Raw genomic sequence first — 21,285 nt, 5'->3', positions numbered from 1 at the left:
CTCTGGTCAAAAGTAGTGCACTGTGTAGGGAATAGGGTGCCATTTGGGACACACAATAGATTCAACGCTATAATCATGTAGCCAGGTCATAATCAAGTCCTGTCAGTCAGATGTGTGTTATTATACCTTGTGGTTGAATAGGGAAAATGGAACAAGTATTGTGCGGTCTAAAGTAGGCCTTGAACTTGTGTGCTGGTTAGTAAATAGTACGTATCATGTGTGGCGTTATTGTATAGGACTACTGTGGACAGAGAGAAGAAAGGGACGTGCGTTCTGTTCTGTTCATTGAGCTGGGTTCAAACTTGGTTGAAGTTCATTTCAAGCTTGTTCTTTTGTTGACATGATTATGGAAGACAAAGTTGTGTGCAAATACCCAAAAGGGCCACTAGATAAATAACATTAATCCTTGAAAGTTAACAAAATTCTGGTAGTTTACTGGTAAACTTTGAAAGTTTCCGGTAATATACGCTCGATTTGCAACCCTAATTGTGAATGGTGTTACTACTGTTGACAGGTGAGGCATTTGCAGTATAACATTTATAACATTACAACTACTTCCACGGTAAATCATTCACGTGTGTTATGTCATTTATGTATGTGGTGTGTTTGTGTGTGTGTGTGTTGTGTCTGTTGTGTGTGTTGTGCGCTGTGGTGTGGTTGACATGGATTACAGGGTTCTGCTTACTGGAGTCTGTGTGTATGTGACTGCATGTACTAGTTACCCGAGTCCATCTCATCAAAGTGTGTGTGTGTGTGTGTGTGTGTGTGTGTGTGTGTGTGTGTGTGTGTGTGTGTGTGTGTGTGTGTGTGTGTGTGTGTGTGTGTGTGTGTGTGTGTGTGTGTGTGTGTGTGTGTGTGTGTGTGTGTGTGTAGTGGTTACCTGAGTCCATCTCATCACTGTGAACATAGGAGCTGCAGTGGCTGCTACAGATACTGGTGAAGGAAGCTATGGAGTTCCTGTTGCTGTTACAGTCACTGAAGAGAGACACGGGGAAAAACATTTTCCAGCAGCTAGTAGAAAGACTTTTACTGCCCTTTAATACTAATAACTGGTTACTGTCAATCTTTCTGGCTTTGTCCCAAATGGCACCCTATACCCTATGGACCCTGGTTAAAAGTAGATAATAGTTTGTGTTACGATATGGGGGGGGGGGAGGTTAGTGTTAGTGTAACCGATGTGAAATGGCTAGCTAGTTAGCGGTGGTGCGCGCTAATAGCCTTTCAAACGGTGACGTCACTCGCTTTGAGACCTTGAAGTAGGGCCGCGGCTTTTGTGGAGCGATGGGTGACGATGCTTCGTGGATGACTGTTGTTGATGTGTGCAGAGGGTCCCTGGTTCGCGCCCGGGTCGGGACGAGGGGACGGACTAAAGTTAAACTGTTACATTAGGACATAGACAAACACACTATGCCGGTGACACCAAACACCAAACCCACCAGCAGCACTCCACTCCATTCCCCCAGGGGGCAGCAGCAACCTTGTCCAGGTGCTGAGCCTGCTTGATAAGCACGTCGGGTGCTGCCCATTAAGGTGATCAGTCAGAGTGCCAGTTTGGAGAGCCGAGAGGCTGCTGGTGGGTTTGGTGGCCATGAGGTCTTTCCTTAGTTTGGGCACGCCTGTTTGTAGTTGCCTTTTGATACATTTATTTTGAGTCACCATCTGAACGGAGAGGTCAAGACGAAGAGGTCAGGAAGGAGCTAGACCTTCATAACAGGTGCCATTTGGGACGCAGCCTTTATGTTTGCTGTTAGTCACAAGAAAAACAGAGGGAGAAATATTATTCACCAACAAGCTAATTGGCTACCAACTATACTCTCTCGCTCCATCCCTCCTTCTCTTGGTCATTACCTGTAGGAGTCTCTGTTGCTGATGGTGTCGTGTCCTGAGTCCTCTTGTTCGTCTCCGGCGACGTTGAAACACACCTTCTTTCCGTTCTTCTCTCCTCCTCGCTCTCCTTCGCTTTCCGCTGAGATGTAACTCTCTGGGGTCTTCATGTCTGAGGCAGGTGGGAGGGTGATGGAGGAGAGGAGGCTGGGAGAGAGAGGAGGGATGGAGAGAGAGAGACCCGAGAGAGAAAATGCAGGTTATTGAAAGTAGCCACATTCTAGAGCCTTCCTGTAGCAGTCAGAAATAACCATCAGCAGCTAACTAGGCAGGAGAGCATGACGACGAATATGGCTTCACTCCTCCAACCTTATCCTCCTCTCAAAAGTGCAATGTCAAGTTGACTTTACACGGAAAACATGCCTCGTGGTGAAAGTACACAGTGTCTAATGTCATCAAGATGTGTGTGCGCGCGCGCGCGTCACCAAGAATAGTGTGTTTGAAGCGCGTCAACTGTGTTTGCGTGAGTATGTGTGATTGCGCATGTTAAGACCTGTGAGCGAGTGAATGTGTCCGCGCTTGCGTGTGTGTGTGTGGAGGCCTATCATCGAATGTGTGTGCGCGAGCACGCATCACTCACACACCCACTGACAGTGAGAGCCAAACAAAGCTCCAACCTGTTTGTGCTAGTCTTCCTCACAACAACTCCAGCAGGCCAGAGGTCCTCCAAATATTAATAACTTCAAACATGCACAGCCAGCTGTGTCAACAGCCTAAACTCAACACACACCAGCCCCTCAACTCAGTCTCTCGTTCTGCATGCCTGGGTTCTATCAGGGGCTTTGTGGAGGAAGAGGATCAGAGCTCGATGGTGCGTCCCAAATGGCACCCTGTTCCCTATATAGTACACTATCGGGAATATTGTGCCATTTAGCATGCAGACCAGGATATTTTCACAGAACTGCAGCAACACATGGAGTCATTTAGAGCCATATTTCCAATAAATGCCAGTCTTGGACTTCCTGACTGGCCTATACAGGCAGGGAGGGAGAAAAACACTAACACGCCATGTCTGTTTGCATTTCAGACTAATTCCATTCATGTCCGTCACTGCGTATATTTTCCGTTGTGTCACGTTTCAGGCTTTACTTGAGACTGTTTCATTTTGGGGGAGTTAACAGACTGCCCTCACGTCCTCTCACACCTCACATCACATGATAGATTATACAGGCTCTATCATTTCAAAAGTCCTGTCGTTTTCCCCTTTATCCCTCCATCCATCCCTCCATCTATCCATTCAGAGAAGGAGCAACGGAGACCTGCATTCATTAAATCCCACTCCAGATCCCACAACAATGCCCCTCTAGAATGCAGTGGCATTCCATTGCCATGGAGAAGGTTCCAGGCCCTGTGATTGGCTGGTCGTAAATAAGGAAGTGTAAGCAGCTTAGGGCTTGTGTGCAGGGCATCAGAGGGAGCAGGGAGAAATACAGTGCACTCGGAAAGTATTCAGACCCCTTCACGTTTTCCACATTTTTGTTACAGCCTTATGCTAAAATTGATACTTTTTTTTCCTACTACACACAATAATTCATAATGACAAAGCAACATTTTTTTTTTTTTGCACATTTATGAAAGAAATTAAAACAGAAATACCTTATTTACATAAGTATTCAGAACCTTTGCCAAGAGTCTCGAAAATGAAATCAGGTGCATCCTGTTTCCATTGACCATCCTTGAGGTGTTTCTACAACTTGATTGGCGTCCACCTGTGGTAAATTCAATTGATTGGACATGATTTGGAAAGGTACACACCTGTCTATATAAGGTCCCACAGTAGACAGTGCAGGTCAGAGCAAAAACCAAGCCTTGTCCGTAGAGCTCCGAGACAGAATTGTGTTGAGGCACAGATATGGGGAATGTTATCAAAACAATTCTGCAGCATTGGAGGTTCCCAAGAACACAGTGGCCTCCATCATTCTTAACTGGAAGAAATTAGGAACCACCAACTCTTCCTAGAGCTGGCCACCCAGCCAAACTGAGCAATCGGGGGAGAAGGGCCTTGGTCAGAGAGTTGACCAAGAACCCGAGCTCCAGAGTTCCTTTGTGGAGATGGGAAAAGCTTCCAGAAGGACCACCATCTCTGCAGCACTCCACCAATCAGTCCTTTATGGTAGAGTAGCCAGACGGAAGCCACTCCTCAGTAAAAGGCACATGACAGCCCACTTGGAGTTTGCCAAAAGGCACCTAAAGGACTCTCAGACCATGAGAAACAAGATTATGTGGTCTGATGAAACCAAGATTGAACTCTTTGGCCTGAATGCCAAGTGTCACGTCCGGAGGAAACCAGGCGCCACTCATCACCTGGCCAATACCATCCTGACAGTGAAGCATGGTGGTGGCGGCATCATTCTGTGGGGATGTTTTTCAGCGGCAGGGACTCGGAGAATAGTGAGGATCGAGGGAAAGATGAACAGAGCAAAGAACAGAGAGATCCTAGATGAAAACCTGCTCAAGAGCTCAGACTAGTGTGAAGGTTCACCTTCCAACAGGACAACGACCCTAAGAACACAGCCAAGACAACACAGGAGTGACTTTTGGGAATGTCCTTGAGTGGCCCAGCCAGAGCCCGGACTTGATCAAATATCTCTGGAGAGACCTGAAAATCACTGTGTAGCGACGTTCTCCATCAAACCTTAGAGCTTGAGAGGATCTGCAGAGAAGAATAGGAGAAACTCCCCGAATACAGGTGTGCCAAGCTTGTAGCGCCATACCCAGAAGACGAGGCTGTAATCACTGCCAAAGGTGCTTCAACAAAGTACTGAGTAAAGGGTCTGAATACTTATGGAAATGTGATATTTCAGTTCGAAATATTTGATACATTTGCAAACATTTCTAAAAACCTGTTTTTGCTTTGTCATTATGGGCTATTGTGTATAGATTGATGAGGGGGGAAAACAATTTAATCAATTTTGGAATAAGGCTGTAACGTAACAAAATGTGGAAAAAGTGAAGGGGTCTGAATACTTTCCGAATGTACTGTATACAGTAGCTGCAAGCAGCCATGGCGGGGTTCACGCTATGGCTCCACAGCGAAACCATCAGGACAAATTGGACACATTGCTCTAGGATGAGCTACTGTACTTCTGTACTCCTTACCACGCTTGCTAAATATCAAAACTCAAAATCAAACAGATTAACCTTTTGATGTATTTTGGACCATTTTTAATGATGTTGACTACTTTAAATGTTTTATTCTCCAGAACCTCTGGACCGATCGGCACCAAATTTGGTATGTAGCATCTACGGACGCGTGTCTTCAAACACAATATTTAGCTCAAACAATATGGCTGCTATAAGCCAATGAGCTTGCATGAATGATTTGTCCTGTCCAACAGCACCCCCATGTGGACAAACAAAACCATACTCAACAGGTTACCTAGACTTATATCCCTGAGCATGTGTGCCAAATTCCATGACTCTTGGTCAAACAGATAAAGTTATATAAATATGTGCCCATAATAGAGCAACCGTGTGGTTGATCTGAATGAACTTGCATATGTTGAGGCTTGACAGTGATTGGAACATTTGTATCACATTTTGTTACGATGTGAATATCCGTGTGTGATTTCTAAGTATTTATGTGCCAGATCAAGCCCATGTGAATGTTTATTGGTCAGTAGTGGTTGTTTGAAATGCTAGCCTGGAAAAAAATCCATTGCGAGACATTGGTCCATAGATGCTATATACACTACATGACCAAAAGTATGTGAACACCTGCTTGTCGAAAATCTTATTCCAAAATCCTGGGCATTAATATGGAGTTGGTTTCCCCTTTGCTGCTATAACAGCCTCCAATCTTCTGGGAAGGCTTTCCACTAGATGTTGGAACATTGCTGCAGGGACTTGCTTCCATTCAGCCACGAGAGCATTAGTGAGGTCGGACACTGATGTTGGGGCGATTAGGCCTGGCTCGTAGTCGACGTTCAAATTAATCCCAAAGGTGTTCGATGGGGTTGAGGTCAGGGCTTTGTGCAGGCCAGTCAAGTTCTTCCAGACCAATCTCGACAAACCATTTCTGGTTGGACCTCGCTTTGTGCAAGGGTGCATTGTCATGCTGAAAAAGGAAAAGGTCTTCCCCAAACTGTTGCCACAATGTTGGAAGCACAGAAATGTCTAGAATGTCATTGTAAGCTGTAGCGTTAACATTTCCCTTCACCGGAAATAAGGGGCCTAGCCCGAACAATGAAAAACTGCCCAGACCATTATTCCTCTTCCACCAAACATTACAGTTGGCACTATGCCTTCGAGCAGGTAGCGTTCTCCTGGCATCCACGAAACCCTGATTTGTTCATTGGACTGCCAGATAGTGACGCATGATTCATCACCCCCAGAGAAAGCGTTTCAAGTGCTCAAATCAAGTAAAATGTTATTGGCCACATACACATGTTTAGCAGATGTTATTGCGGGTGTAGCGAAATGCTTGTGTTTCTAGTGCCAACAGTGCAGTAATATCAAACAAGTAATATCTTTCACAACATACCCAAATCTAAGTAAAGGAAAGGAATTAAATATATAAATATTTGGACGAGCAATGTCAGAGCGGCAAGACACGGTAGAAAAGAATAGAATACAGTATATACACACATGAGGTGAGTAATGGAAAATATGTAAACATTATTAAAGTGACTAGTGTTTGATTTATTAAAGTGGCCAGTGATTTCAAGTCTATGTATATAGGCAGCAGCCTCTAATGTGCCAGTGATGCAAATTGTATTAATATAATATAATATAATTCTATTTAACAGTCTGATGGCCTTGAGATAGAAGCTGTTTTTCAGTTTCTCGGTCCCAGCTAGTTTGCCCCAAGTGATGCGTTGGGAAGGAGGCACCACCCAATGGAGAGCCCTACGGTTGCGGGCGGTGCAGTTGCCGTACCAGGCAGTGATACAGCCCGACAGAATGCTCTCAATTGTGCATCTGTAAAGGTTTGTGAGGGTTTCAGGTGCCAAGACAAATTTCTTCAGCCTCCTGAGGTTGAATAGGCACTGTTGCGCCTTCTTCACCACACATTGTCTGTGTGGGTGGACCATTTCAGTTTGTCAGTGATGTGTATGCCGAGGACCTTGAAACTTTCCACCTTCTCCACTGCGTTCCAGTCGATGTGGATAGGGTGTTGCTCCCTCTGCAGTTTCCTGAAGTCCACGATCATCTCCTTTGTTTTGTTGATGTTGAGTAAGAGGTTATTTTCCTGGCACCACACTCTCAGAGCCCTCACCTCCTCCCTGTAGGCTGTCTCGTCATTGTTGGCAAACTTGATGATTGAGTTTGAGGCGTGCGTGGCCACGCAGTCAAGGGTGAACAGGGAGTACAGGAGGGGGCTGAGCACGGACCCTTGTGGGGTCCCAGTGTTGAGGATCAGCGAAGCGGAGGTGTTGTTTCCTACCTTCACCACCTGGGGGCGGCCTGTCAGGAAGTCCAGGACCCAGTTGCACACGGCGGGGTTCAGACCCAGGGCCTCGAGCTTAATGATGAGCTTGGAGGGTACTATGGTGTTGAATGCTGAGCTGTAGTCAATGAACAGCATTCTTACATAGGTATTCCTCTTGTACAGATAGGATAGGGCCGTGTGCAGTGCGATGATGATTGCATCATCTGTGGATCTATTGGGGCGTTAAGCAAATTGAAGTGGGTCTAGGGTGTCAGGTAAGGTAGAGGTGATATGATCCTTGACTAGTCTCTCAAAGCACTTCATGATGACAGAAGTGAGTGCTACGGGGCAATAGTCATTTAGTTCAGTTACCTTTGCTTTCTTGGGTACAGGAACAAGGGTGGACATCTTGAAGCATGTGGGGACAGCAGACTTTGATAGCGAGAGATTGAATATGTCCGTAAACACACTAGCCAGCTGGCCTGCGCATGCTCTGAGGACGCGACTAGGGATGCCATCTGGGCCGACAGCCTTTCAAAGGTTAACACTCTTAAATGTCTTACTCACATCGGCCACGAAGAAGAAGAGCCCACAGTCCTTGGTAGCGGGCCACGTCGGTGGCACTGTGTTATCCTCAAAGCAGGCGAAGACAGTGTTTAGCTTGTTTGAAAGCAAGACGTTGGTGTCCGTGACGTGGCTGGTTTTCCTTTTAAAGTCTGTGATTGTCTGTAGACCGTGCCACATACGTCTAGTGTCTGAGCCATTGAATTGCGACTCCACTTTGTCTCTATACTGACGTTTTGCCTGTTTGATTGCCTTACAAAGGGGAATAACTTCACTGTTAATATTCTGCCATATTCCCAGTCACCTTGCCATGGTTAAATGCAGTGGTTCGCTCTCTCAGTTTTGCACGAATGCTGCCATCTATCCACTGTTGCTGGTTAGGGTAGGTTTTAATAGTACAGTGGGTACAACATCTCCTACACACTTCCTGATAAACTCAGTCACCGTATCAGTATATTCGTCAATGCTATTCTTAGAGGCTACCCGGACATATCCCAGTCCGTGTGATCAAAACAGTCTTGAAGTGTGGATTCCGATTGGTCAGATAAGCATTGAATAGTCCTTAGCACAGGTATTTCCTGTGAGTTTCTGCCTATAGGAAGGGAGGAGCAAAATGGAGTCATGATCAGATTTGCCGAAGGGAGGGCCTTGTAGGCATCCCAGAAGTTGGAGTAGCAGTGGTCAAGTGTTTTAGCAGCGCGCGTACTACAGTCAATGTCCTGATAGAACTTCGGCAGCCTTTTTCTACAATTTGCTTTGTAAAAATCCCCAGATACAATAAATGAGTCCTGTGGTTTCTAGTTTGCATAAAGACTAGTGAAGTTCTTTGAGGGCTGTGACTATAACCGAAAATTATTTTCTTGGAGATGATACAGCCAGCATTTAATTGTGTGGTATTCTAGGTCGGGTGAACAAAAGGACTTGAGATCCTGCATGTTATCCCAATCGCACCATGAGTCGTTAATCATGAAACATGCTCCCCTGCCCTTCTTCTCGGAGAGATATTTATTCCTGTCTGCGCGATGAACGGAGAACCCAACTGGCTGGACGGACTCTGACAGTATATCCTGTAAGAGCCATGTTTCCGTGAAACAGAGTATGTTACAATCCCTGATGTCTCTCTGGAAAGAAATCCTCGCCCTAAGCTCGTCAACTTTATTATCCATAGACAGGACATTAGCGAGTAATATACTTGGAAGTGGTGGGTGGTGTGCGCGCCTCCTAAGTCGAACTAGAAGACCACTCCGAGTACCTCTCCTCCGCCGGCAGTGTTTTGGGTCGGCCTCTGGATTCAGTTCAATTGCGCTGGAGGTGCACACCAGGGCAACAAAGGATTCGATTCGGGAAAGCCGTATTTCTGGTCGTAATGCTGGTAGTGCTTGTGAGTTACTGCCGCTCTGATATCCAATAGTCCTTTTCAGCTGGGCTACTAAAAAAATTCTGGGCTAATAATTTAAGAAATAATACATAAAAAAACGAAATACTGGAAAGTTTCCTAAGAACTAGAAGCACGGCAGCCCTCTCTGTCGGCGTCATTTTCAATTTTTTTGCTCCAGACGCTTTGCATTAAGCATGGTGATCTTAGGATTGTGTGCGGCTGCTCTGCAACGGAAACCCATTTCATGAAGCTCCTGACGAACAGTTCTTGTGCTGACGTTGCTTCCAGAGGCAGTTTGGAACTCGGTAGTGAGTGTTGCAACCAAGGACAGACGATTTTTAAGCGCTACGCGCTTCAGCACTCGCCGGTTCCATTCTGTGAGCTAGTGTGGCCTACCACTTCGCGGCTGAGCCGTTGTTGCTCCTAGACGTTTCCAATTCACAATAACAGCACTTACAGATGACTGAGGCAGCTCTAGCAGGGCAGAAAGTTGACGAACGGACTTGTTGGAAAGGTGGCATGTTTAAAGTCAATGAATTCTTCAGTAAGGCCATTGTACTGTCAATGTTTGTCTATGGAGATTGCATGGCGGTGTGCTCGATTTTATACACCTGTCAACAACGGGTGTGGCTGAAATAAATGAATCCACTCATTTGAAGGGGTGTCCACATACACTATGTATACAAAAGTATAAAGTTTCATGCAGATCGGTCATTTGCTGCTTAAACCACTAATAACAATGACAGGACCACAACACTGGGTCAGGGACGGGATCGAGAGAGAGAGAGAGAGAGAAAGAGAAGAGAGGAAAGCAAGCGAGAGAAAAGAGAGCGAAGAGAGAGAGAAAGGAGAGAAAGAAGAGCGAGAAAGGAAAGAAACAGAGAAAGAGAGCGATAGAGAAACAGAAGGGAGAGAAGGAAAGATGCAAAAAGAGAGCGAGAGCGACCAACTCTCAGAGCTCTCCCCTAAGTGTGTCCTGAATAGCTTTATATACATAAACCTTTAATCAAGCCCCTTGACAAGCTCTATAGGCTCAATAGACATCAATCACCCTCACAAGATCGATAAGAGCATCTGCATTACAAAGCCTTTACCTCAGTCAGGTTCTTAATAGTGCATCAGCATGGTTTAATCAGAGAGGAAGTGAACATGTTAGAGTAGACAGATGTAAAGTACTGGAGCTGACTGGACCGGAGAGGTTGGACTCTATTCAATATACAGTACCAGTCAAAAGTTTGGACACACCTACTCATTCAAGGGTTTTTCTTTATTTTTACTATTTTCTACATTGTAGAATACTAGTCAAGGTTATCTGATGCAGCACTCCATCACTCTCCTTCTTGGTCAAATAGCCCTTACACAGCCTGGAAGTGTGTTTGGTCATTGTCCTGTTGAAAAACAAATTATAGTCCACTAAGTGCAAACCAGATGGGATGGCGTATCGCTGCAGAATGCTGTGGTAGCCATGCTGATTAAGTGTGCCTTGAATTCTAAATAAATCACTGACTGTGTCACGAGCCAAGCACCCCCACACAATAACACCTCCTCCTCCATGCTTCACGGTGGGAACCACACATGCGGAGATCATCTGTTCACCTACTCTGCATATCACAAAGACCCGGCTGTTGGAACCAAAAATCTCAAATTTGGACTCAGACTTAAGGACAGATTTCCACCGGTCTAATGTCCATTGCTCGTGTTTCTTATCCCAAATAAGTGTCTTCTTCTTATTGGTGTCCTTTAGTAGTGGTTTCTTTGAAGGAATTCGACCATGAAGGCCTGATTCACGCAGTCTCCTCTGAACAGTTGATGTTGAGATGTGTTTGTTACTTGAACTCTGTGGAGCAATTATTTGGGGTGCAATCTGAGGTGCAGTTATTTTTATGAACTTATCCTCTGCAGCAGAGTTAACTTTGGGTTTTCCATTCCTGTGGCGGTCCTCATGAGAGTCAAGTTCATCATAGCGCTTGATGGTTTGTGAGACTGCACTTGAAGAAACTTTCAAAGTTCTTGAAATGTTCCGGATTGACTGACCTTCATGTCTTAAAGTAATGATGGACTGTCGTTTCTCTTTGCTTATCTGAGCTGTTCTTGCCATAATAAAGACTTGGTATTTTACCAAATAGGGCTATCTTTTGTATACAACCCGTACCTTGTCACAACACCTGTGAATGGCTCAAACGCATTAAGGAAAGAATTTCCACAAATTAACAAGGCACACCTGTTAATTGAAATGCATTCCAGGTGACTACCTCATGAAGCTTTTTACAAATGTTCGCATTTTTGACATTAGAGTATTTTGTGTAGATCGTTGACAAAAAATGACAACAAAATGTGTAAATAGTCAAGGTGTGTGAATACTTTATGAAGGCACTGTATTGGGCCTTCTTTTTGCTTGGATGACTGTAGTCAACCTCATGAAGCTGGTTGAGAGAATGCCAAGAGTGTGAAAAAGCTGACATCAAGGCAAAGGGTGGCTACTTTGAAGAATCTCAAATATAAACATATTTGGATTTGTTTAACACTTTTCTGGCTACTACATGACTCCATGTGTGTTATTTCATAGATTTGATGTCTTCACTATTATTATACAATGTAGAAAATAGTAAAAATAAAAACCCTTGAATGTCCAAACTTTTGACTGGTACTGTATAGAGCACTACTTTTGACCCAGCCCTATTGGTTGACCCAGCCCAATTGGCCCTGGTCCAAATCAGTGTACTGTATAAGGAACAGGGTGTCATTTGAGACAGACTTTGTTAGTGTTCTAATCTCTTGGATGAGAAATGGATGGACATTCTGTTCTTGACCTGGTAGTCGCAGGCGGGAGAGGAGGAGAGGCGGGGGGATAGGGGGACATAAGTTAGGAGGAGAAAAGGTTGGAAGAGAGAACTGGGACAGAAGAGAAAATAAACAAATGTGAAAATTACCAGGAGAGGAGGACTTGACGTGATACAGGACGTGAGGAGAAGAGAGGAGAAGCGGTAGAGATTAGAGGTCGACCGATTATGATTTGTCAAAGCCGATACCGATTATTGGAGGCCAGAAAAAAGCCGATACTGATTAATCGGCCGATTTTAACTTAATATAATACATCAATAAAATAAATTTAGCCTCAAATAAATAATGAAACATGTGCAATTTGGTTTAAATAATGCAAAAACAAAGTGGTGGAGAAGAAAGTAAAAGTGCAATATGTGCCATGTAAGAAAGCTAATGTTTAAGTTCCTTGTTCAGAACATGAGAACATATGAAAGCTGGTGGTTCCTTTTAACATGAGTCTTCAATATTCCCAGGTAAGAAGTTTTAGGTTGGAGTTATTATAGGAATTATAGGACTATTTCTCTCTATACGATTTGTATTTCATATACCTTTGACTATTGGATGTTCTTATAGGCACTTTAGTATTGCCAGTGTAACAGTATAGCTTCCGTCCCTCTCCTCGCTCCTACCTGGGCTTGAACCAGGAACACATCGACAACAGCCACCCTCGAACCAGCGTTACCCATGCAGAGCAAGGGGAACAACTACTCCAAGTCTCAGAGCGAGTGACGTTTGAAACGCTATTAGCGCGCACCCCGCTAACTAGCTAGCCATTTCACATCGGTTACATCAGCCTAATCTCGGGAGTTGATAGGCTTGAAGTCATAAACAGCGCAATGCTTGTAGCATTGCGAAGAGCTGCTGGCAAAACGCACTAAAGTGCTGTTTGAATGAATGCTTACGAGCATGCTGGTGCCTACCATCGCTCAGTCAGACTGCTCTATCAAATCATAGACTTAATTATAACATAATAACACACAGAAATACGAGCCTTAGGTCATTAATATAGTCGAATCCGGAAACTATCATCTCGAAAACAAAACGTTTATTCTTTCAGTGAAATACGGAACCGTTCCGTATCTTATCTAACGGGTGGCATCCATAAGTCTAAATATTCCTGTTACATTGCACAACCTTCAATGTTATGTCATAATTACGTAAAATTCTGGCAAATTAGTTCGCAACGAGCCAGGCGGCCCAAACTGTTGCATATACCCTGACTCTGCGTGCAATGAACGCAAGAGAAGTGACACAATTTCACCTGGTTAATATTACCTGCTAACCTGGATTTCTTTTTGTTAAATATGCAGGTTTAAAAATATATACTTCTGTGTATTGATTTTAAGAAAGGCATTGATGTTTATGGTTAGGTACAGTCGAGCAACGATTGTGCTTTTTTTCGCAAATGCGCTTTTGTTAAATCATCCCCCGTTTGGCGAAGTTGGCTGTCTTTGTTAGGAAGAAATAGTCTTCACACAGTTCGCAACGAGCCAGGCGGCCCAAACTGCTGCATATACCCTGACTCTGTTGCAAGAGAAGTGACACATTTTCCCTAGTTAAAAGAAATTCATGTTAGCAGGCAATATTAACTAAATATGCAGGTTTAAAAATATATACTTGTATATTGATTTTAAGAAAGGCATTGATGTTTATGGTTAGGTACACGTTGGAGCAACGACAGTCCTTTTTTGCGAATGCGCACCGCATCGATTATATGCAACGCCGTACACGCTAGATAAACTAGTAATATCAAAAGCCATGTGTAGTTAACTAGTGATTATGATTGATTGATTGATTGATTGTTTTTTTATAAGATAAGTTTAATGCTAGCTCGCAACTTACCTTGGCTTCTTACTGCATTCGCGTAACAGGCAGGCTCCTCGTGGAGTGCAATGTAAGGCAGGTGGGTTAGAACGTTGGACTAGTTAACCGTAAGGTTGCAAGATTGAATCCCCGAGCTGACAAGGTAAAAATCTGTCGTTCTGCCCCTGAACAAGGCAGTTAACCCACCGTTCCTAGGCCGTCATTGAAAATAAGAATGTATTCTTAACTGACTTGCCTAGTTAAACAAAGGTGTAAAAAATAAAATAAATAAATCTGCCAAATCGGTGTCCAAAAATACCGATTTGCGATTGTTATGAAAACTTGAAATCGGCCCTAATTAAATCGGCCATTCCGATTAATCGGTCGACCTCTAGTAGAGATATAAACCATGTCACCAGGCACGTCCTCGGACAGCTGTGTGACTACATGTTTGGGGTCCTGATGCAAAAGGTCAAAGGTTGTGGTGCTTCTAAACGGTCAACGCCAAGGAACCACCGCCAAGAAGTTGTGCAACTAATAATCATTCCATGTCCGCTCTCTCTTTTCCCATTACTGAAACATCCCCATTCCCTCCAGTGAGGTTGGAAGTTGGAAATCCGTCTCTACTTTGGAGGGGGAAGGAAGGAAATGCTGATTGTGAAATAAAAGTATCCTTTGTTCCAAATGTGAAAGCTTCAATTCATCAATACATCGTTACAGCACAAAAGACAGGAGACAAGGTCAGTCACACCCCACACAGCCACTTACACACACAGAGACAGAGACAGAGACAGAGACAGAGACACAGACAGAGACACAGACAGAGACACAGACAGAGACACAGACAGAGACACAGACAGAGACACAGACAGAGACACAGACAGAGACACAGACAGACAGAGACACAGACAGACAGAGACAGAGCGAGAGAGACAGAGCGAGAGAGACAGAGCGAGAGAGACAGAGCGAGAGAGACAGAGCGAGAGAGACAGAGCGAGAGAGACAGAGCGAGAGAGACAGAGCGAGAGAGACAGAGCGAGAGTGTGCGAGAGAGCGAGAGAGAAACACACACACACATTTCCCTCAGATTACACAGACCCACAAAGAATTCCAAAACAAATCCAATTTCGATAAACTCACAGATCTATTGGGCGAAATACCACAGTGTGCAATTCAGCAGCAAGATTTGTGATCTGATTTGTGATCTGAAGAACAAACACTATTCTAAATACAACCTATATTTATGTTGATTTATTTTCCCTTTTGTACCTTAACTATTTGCATATTGTTACAACACTGTATATATAGACATAATATGACATTTGAAATGTCTTTATTCTTTTGGAACTTTTGTGATTGTAATGTTTACTGTAAAAAAAAATAAACATATGTTTCCCATGCCAATAAAGCCCCTTAAATTTCAATTGAGAGAGTGAAAGAAAAAAACAGAGGGAGAGGGGTGAAAGAGGGACAGTGGGTTAATCAAGAGAAAGATATTTGGAGAGAATGGACGAGGGACAGATAGAAGGAGAGGGTTAGAACGAAAGAAAGCGCAAGAGAGAACTTTTAAATCAGGGCCCTTAAAAATGGACCCTCCCTCTCTGCCTGGTTTAAGAGGGCCCCGGAGCTCATTTTGCTCTGCTGTTCCTGAGAGGCCCTATCAGAGATCAGAGGACCGATCAATAGTCTCTGTAATCCACTGGCTAACACTGACACACCCACACCCATAGAGGTCACAGCAAATTAGCCACGCCACGACTAGCTGCTCATTACAGGTTATATTAGTACTGCTGCTCGCGGTCTGACAATGCTGTAGCCTGTTACAGATCACCTTTAATGAGCTATTTTACATAACTGGGAGGAAGGTATGTGCTTGTATGGGGGTGGTTGTGGGAGTGTGTGTGTGAGTGTGTGTCTACCTTTAAGGAATGTCTCAGTGCATCACAATGTGTGCATACACTAATTAGCATTGACAGAAGCATGTCATTAACATCCGTGCTGAGAAGCGTGTGTGTGTGTGTGTGTGTGTGTGTGTGTGTGTGTGTGTGTGTGTGTGTGTGTGTGTGTGTGTGTGTGTGTGTGTGTGTGTGTGTGTGTGTGTGTGTGTGTGTGTGTGTGTGTGTGTGTGTGTGTGGTTCCTGTCAGATGTCAGTGTTTCACATTTCCTCCCTGTGACTCTGAACCTCCAAACAATGAAACCATCAACAGCACTGGAACCAGCATGGCCAGCAAGGAAACACACACACACGCGCGCGCACACACGCACTAGAGTAACAACGTGAGAGAGAATGACTAAGTCTTCTCTCACTCACTAGAGACCACTATATCACACACAATGGCCTTCTAAAACTACGGCTCACTTTATGAGGCTCACATGTATCCGGAGGACCAGTTTATACTAGTGTGTGTGTGTGTACATGTGCTCGTGTGTGTGTTTATAATAGGGGAAACGGCATCAGCGGAAGCAGTCGCCGGTCTTTACATATCACACAATTTCCTCTGCTTATTACAAAATCTATTTTCTCCCCAGCCGGTTTCACCGTCCATGCAGTGCATATTAAAATGGAAATCAAACCAATAGTCTCAGACAAATAAACAAATTCTTCCACTCCTGAAGTGACAAACAAAATACTTCTGAGTAAGGGTGTGTGTGCCTCCACCATGAGTGCGTACGTGCATGGCAGGCGTGCGCACGTCTGTGCGTGTGCCTGCACATATCTGTGTACGTGTGTGCACGTGCATGTGTGTTGCCAGACTCACTCGTGTATCTGTGAGGCGTGGCCCTCCATCTCTTTCACCAACGTGGTCAGCTTGCCCAGTAGTTTCTGGTAGGAGTCCAAGATCAGCAGGTCATCCTCCCGGAGCAGGAAGCGGAGGCCGTGACCCTCCGTACGACCCAGACTGTGACCTGACGGAGCTGCCATACTGGTGATGGTGTGTTGTACGTACACCATGGGGTTCAGCTTACCTGGGAGACGGACAGAATTAAACACAGCACTACAATGGACATTGGCATCCTAGCAAGATGACCACAAATTCCGTTGCTGGCTCCTTCTCTAACCCTGCTAGGCTATCTGCCGCCCCCCCCTCCAGGGTTAGGGTCAGAGGTCAGGGCTTAGTGCTATTCTCTCACCTTGTTCGGCGTTACGACCTCCTCTCTCCAGGGTGGAACTCTTCCTGTTGTCCAGCTGCACTCCGAAGGCGCTGCCCAGAGAGGTGGTGGTTTTGGGGTAGGACACCTCCATCACGTTCACATGGCAGTTGGTGGGGCAGAAGTCGCTGCTGTGGAGCGGGGACACCTTGGTTTTAGCCTGCTTAAAGGTGGGCCACGCCCTGTTCTTCAACACCCGCGAGAACTGGAGGGAGGAGAGAGAGAGATGGTGGGAGTTAGCATTTAACAATGCTTTGGTGATGCTCTCTTTAGGATAGCAAAATTACACCAAGTTTATCAAAATTCCCAAGTTTCCAGAAATCTCTGTTTGGGGATTTCATTATTTCCTGCTTTTTCCCTCCTGATTCCAGGAATCTTACAACCAGGATTTCTGTAAAACCTTAGAATTTGGGGAAAGCTACTTGAATCCTAGCTCTTTCGGTCTCTGGATGCAGGCTTTTGCCAAGCAGTAATAAGCTGGTCAGAATACCCCTGTCAGAATCATTTACATTCCCCTCTGCAATCCTTTGATTTATGTTAAATATTTGAGCCATTAGCCATTCATCAACGTTTGGACACAGGAAACAGAATGTGCGTAACAAACAACCAGAGTCTGTGTTTATGTGGAGTATTTACAAGTCTGAGCAACTCTGAACCCTGAAACACATCACCTATCAACACACTCATTCAGAAGTATAACCATGTTTAAGGCTGGGTTGGGTGATTTAACTGAAACCAGAGAATTATTGCACACAGTCTGACGAAGTATTTTAAACAGGTAACATTAAACAGCTCTTCTTCTTCACTGATACGTTCTATGAAGACGTATCACTTCAAGAAGCTCGACCTTCTTCCTCGGTATGATTTCATCTCAGTTGCATGCTTGTGTATGTGTTTCAGAGGGGAGTTTTCCATTCACATACGTCCATGCAGAACTAACAAACACCGGACAAATAGAGAGATCCATCATAGTGTATTGTGGTTTGGCAGTTTCCATTGAAACCAGAAGAAGAAATGTCTTCTGTCAGATACATTACCCTGGACAATATAAATACTATATTGTTTAAATGAATATATACTTCCCCTGGGCTGCACGGTAAATCTCATACACAACCATGGAAAGCAGGAACATAAATCTGCACGCCACCAGACTCTCTACTGTAAGCCATGCTCCCCTGGTCTGGGTACTAACTAAGTGACTGATAGCATCTCTGTGTGTTAATATGCTAGGTGCCTGCGGGGTATGTTCAGCATCCTAAAAACATTTTTGGGTGAACCCTCTGTCATAGACCCTACATAACATTCACACACATCGCAAACGATTGATAGCCTACTGGGCAAATCTCCCTTGAGGCAGTCAAGCCATTGCATTCCTTTCACAATTGTAGTCCGGTTGCGGTCGCAGCTGAACCTCGTTTCAAATAAATCATCATATTTGTACGCCTAGCAATCACAAAATGACGTTACTGTCTCAAATTAACGAAAGCAGTCGAAAGAGTCGTTCTTTCGACTGAACGGGTCAAAGAGGTCAGAGTCAGTAAAGAGCCAAACTTCCCATCACTAGTAGCCGGCCAACCCACCAGGAAATCTACATAACGGTCTCCCTCTCTCCCTCACCCTCCCTCCCTCCACTGGAATGGCACATGTACAGGAGGGAGTTATTACACAACTTTAGGCCAGGATGTAGAGATCTTTAGTCTATCCAGCTATGGTTAATCCAAGGCTCCATCAAAGGTATAGCCAGAGTTTAGAAGTCATTATCTTCCCCCCCCCCCCTCTCACACATATAAACACGTGCTCACATATACAAACCACACACACGCTTACCTAAATATTATCCAGACCTCTCTCAAGGGTCAAGAAGAGCTGATTACATTTCAGCAGGCCAGTGTTCTACCTTGTTGACGTAAGAGCGCATCTTGTTTATAACCTCTCACTTCTCATGTAAATCTGACAGGCCGGCGTCAACATCCCTGGTAAATAACTGTCTCGGTCTGTCTCAGCGAATACAGGGGGTGACACTCGTTCATTATTTTCCGTTGATCTTTCATTCGGCATATAAACAGACACATTCAAATTCCACAGCAAAACATTGGGGAAAAAAAATGGTGCCCTATTCCGTACATAGTGCACTTCTTTTGACCAGAGCCCTACGGGCTATGTAGTGCTCTAGGGAATAGGGTGCTATTTGGGATGCAGACATTCAGTGGAAATGTAACGATGGTCTGATAACAGAAGTGTCAGCAGTGAAGTGGTAGTAGAATGAATGGTGCTTTATATTATCATATACTTTTTAGTAAAATTATTCATGTGTTGACAGAGGAAAATGTGTCTTCGCAATGGGAGATGATGTAAATCCTTGCTTTACTTTGTTCACAACCACCTGAGAGACACACACACACACACACACACACACACGTTTGGGCACGCACGCACGCAAGCGCCACACACCCGTCCCCCACCACCACACGCCGTACCTTTCTGTAGTTGGTGATACGTCTGTTGATGTGTTCCACCCGCTCTCCACACATGGCGCTGAAGCGGACCTGCAGGTTCTCGGGGATGACATCACAGCTGGAGCTCAGTCTACTGCACATCTGAACCAGCGTGTCATCACTATGCGCCAGCGCCTCCAGGATCTGACAGGGTTGAAGGACAAATGTTAGAGAGAAGGAGGCTGACTTTATTACATGTAACTTATAAGGGTAAAAGGTCCTATCCAATCCTTAAAAAGGTGCAATATGCAGAAATCGCTCCACTATTTCCTGGTTGCAAAAATTCAAATAATTCACCTAATTTCAGTTTATGTGAACAAAACAAGCTATGCATAGTGTAGATTCAAAGTACCATCTAAACCGCCGTGAAATATATTTTCCATAACCAAAAATATGGTATTTTCAGCTTTTTTTGTACTAAACTGAAAGTAATAGGCAAAAACTAAACTTAAGAACAGGAATCATAGAAATAGCACACACAGAACAGATCTACAGCTCATTAGACTTGCTTTTAATTAGACTGACAGATCTAGAACTCACATTTCTGTATGAATTTGGTCGTGTCGCCAAAAAACGTACATAGTGCAGCTTTAAATCACAGACAGAAAACAGAAAGTCCAAAGAAGCAGAGTTGCAGAAAAGGCAAGTGAGTGACGGAGGAAAAAAAAACTTTTTCTGTTGTTTTTTAACTGGACGCCCACCAGAAGAGAAGAAGAACGACAGGGGAAATGTAACAGCGGGAGGAGGAGAGGAGTGGAGGAGAGATGAAGTGCCCAGCAGCGTTTGTGATATTAAAATTCAACATCACACTGAGCTCTCTCTTTCTCTCTCTCTCTCTTCCCCCTCAGTTTCCCTCGTACCCTCTCTATCTTTCTCTCTCTCTCTCTCTTTCCCCTCTGTTTCCCTCATACCCTCTCTCTCTTTCTCTCTCTCTCTTTCCCCTCTGTTTCCCTCGTACCCTCTCTCTCTTCCCCTCTGTTTCCCTCATACCCTCTCTATCTTTCACTCTCTCTCTCTCCCCTCTGTTTCCCTCATACCCTCTCTATCTTTCACTCTCTCTCTCTCTTCCCCCTCTGTTTCCCTCATACCCTCTCTCTCTTTCTCTCTCTCTCTTCCCCCTCTGTTTCCCTCATACCCTCTCTATCTTTCACTCTCTCTCTCTCTCTCTTCCCCCTCTGTTTCCCTCATACCCTCTCTATCTTTCACTCTCTCTCTCTCTCTTCCCCCTCTGTTTCCCTCATACCCTCTCTATCTTTCACTCTCTCTCTCTCTCTTCCCCCTCTGTTTCCCTCATACCCTCTCTATCTTTCACTCTCTCTCTCTCTCTTCCCCCTCTGTTTCCCTCATACCCTCTCTATCTTTCACTCTCTCTCTCTCTCTCAAACCAGGACTAGTGGGGCAGATGTTTGTAATAACACTAAAATGTATTTTAGTTTCTGGGGGACGAGACACAGATAGACTTTTAATATCCAGAACAAGTCATAGATTTGGCCTGGGTTCAAGTGTCTGACAACTCTTACTGTTGTCGTAAATCCATGCTGGTTTGCGGTCTGGTGTGCGTCTGTGTGCGTGCACACACGTGTGCTTGTGTGTGTGCGTGACCCAGACAAATGGGGACCAATCTGATAAAGCTATTTCAGGTATGAGAACAGAACTAAAACAGTCCTAACGCACAACAAAGATCAGATCGGGTTGGGGAGAACCGGGACAGAAGTAACACTTTTTGTTTTGATCCAAAACTCAGAGATCGATAAGCTAGTCACTATATTTTATGACAAACAATTTATATACAGTATGTCCTCCACCATTAGAAACT

General features: G+C 44.6%; 1 protein-coding gene across 1 annotated transcript in view; it reads right to left on the bottom strand.

Annotated features, from left to right (window-relative positions):
• prex2 (phosphatidylinositol-3,4,5-trisphosphate-dependent Rac exchange factor 2) overlaps positions 1–21,285 on the bottom strand; it is a 206,341-nt gene that overhangs the window by 74,733 nt on the left and 110,323 nt on the right. Inside the window, exons 23-27 of the mRNA XM_038997738.1 lie at positions 19,452–19,613; positions 16,957–17,179; positions 16,584–16,791; positions 1,849–2,031; positions 881–975 (exon numbers count right to left, since the gene is read on the bottom strand). Of these exons, the coding sequence (XP_038853666.1) occupies positions 881–975; positions 1,849–2,031; positions 16,584–16,791; positions 16,957–17,179; positions 19,452–19,613 (871 nt within the window). The remainder of the gene's footprint in view (positions 1–880; positions 976–1,848; positions 2,032–16,583; positions 16,792–16,956; positions 17,180–19,451; positions 19,614–21,285) is intronic.

This window comes from Salvelinus namaycush, chromosome 7 (assembly GCF_016432855.1).
Source record: "Salvelinus namaycush isolate Seneca chromosome 7, SaNama_1.0, whole genome shotgun sequence".
NCBI lineage: Eukaryota > Metazoa > Chordata > Actinopteri > Salmoniformes > Salmonidae > Salvelinus > Salvelinus namaycush.
Note: the sequence above shows the minus strand (reverse complement) of the source record. Positions and strands in the feature narration are given on the sequence as shown.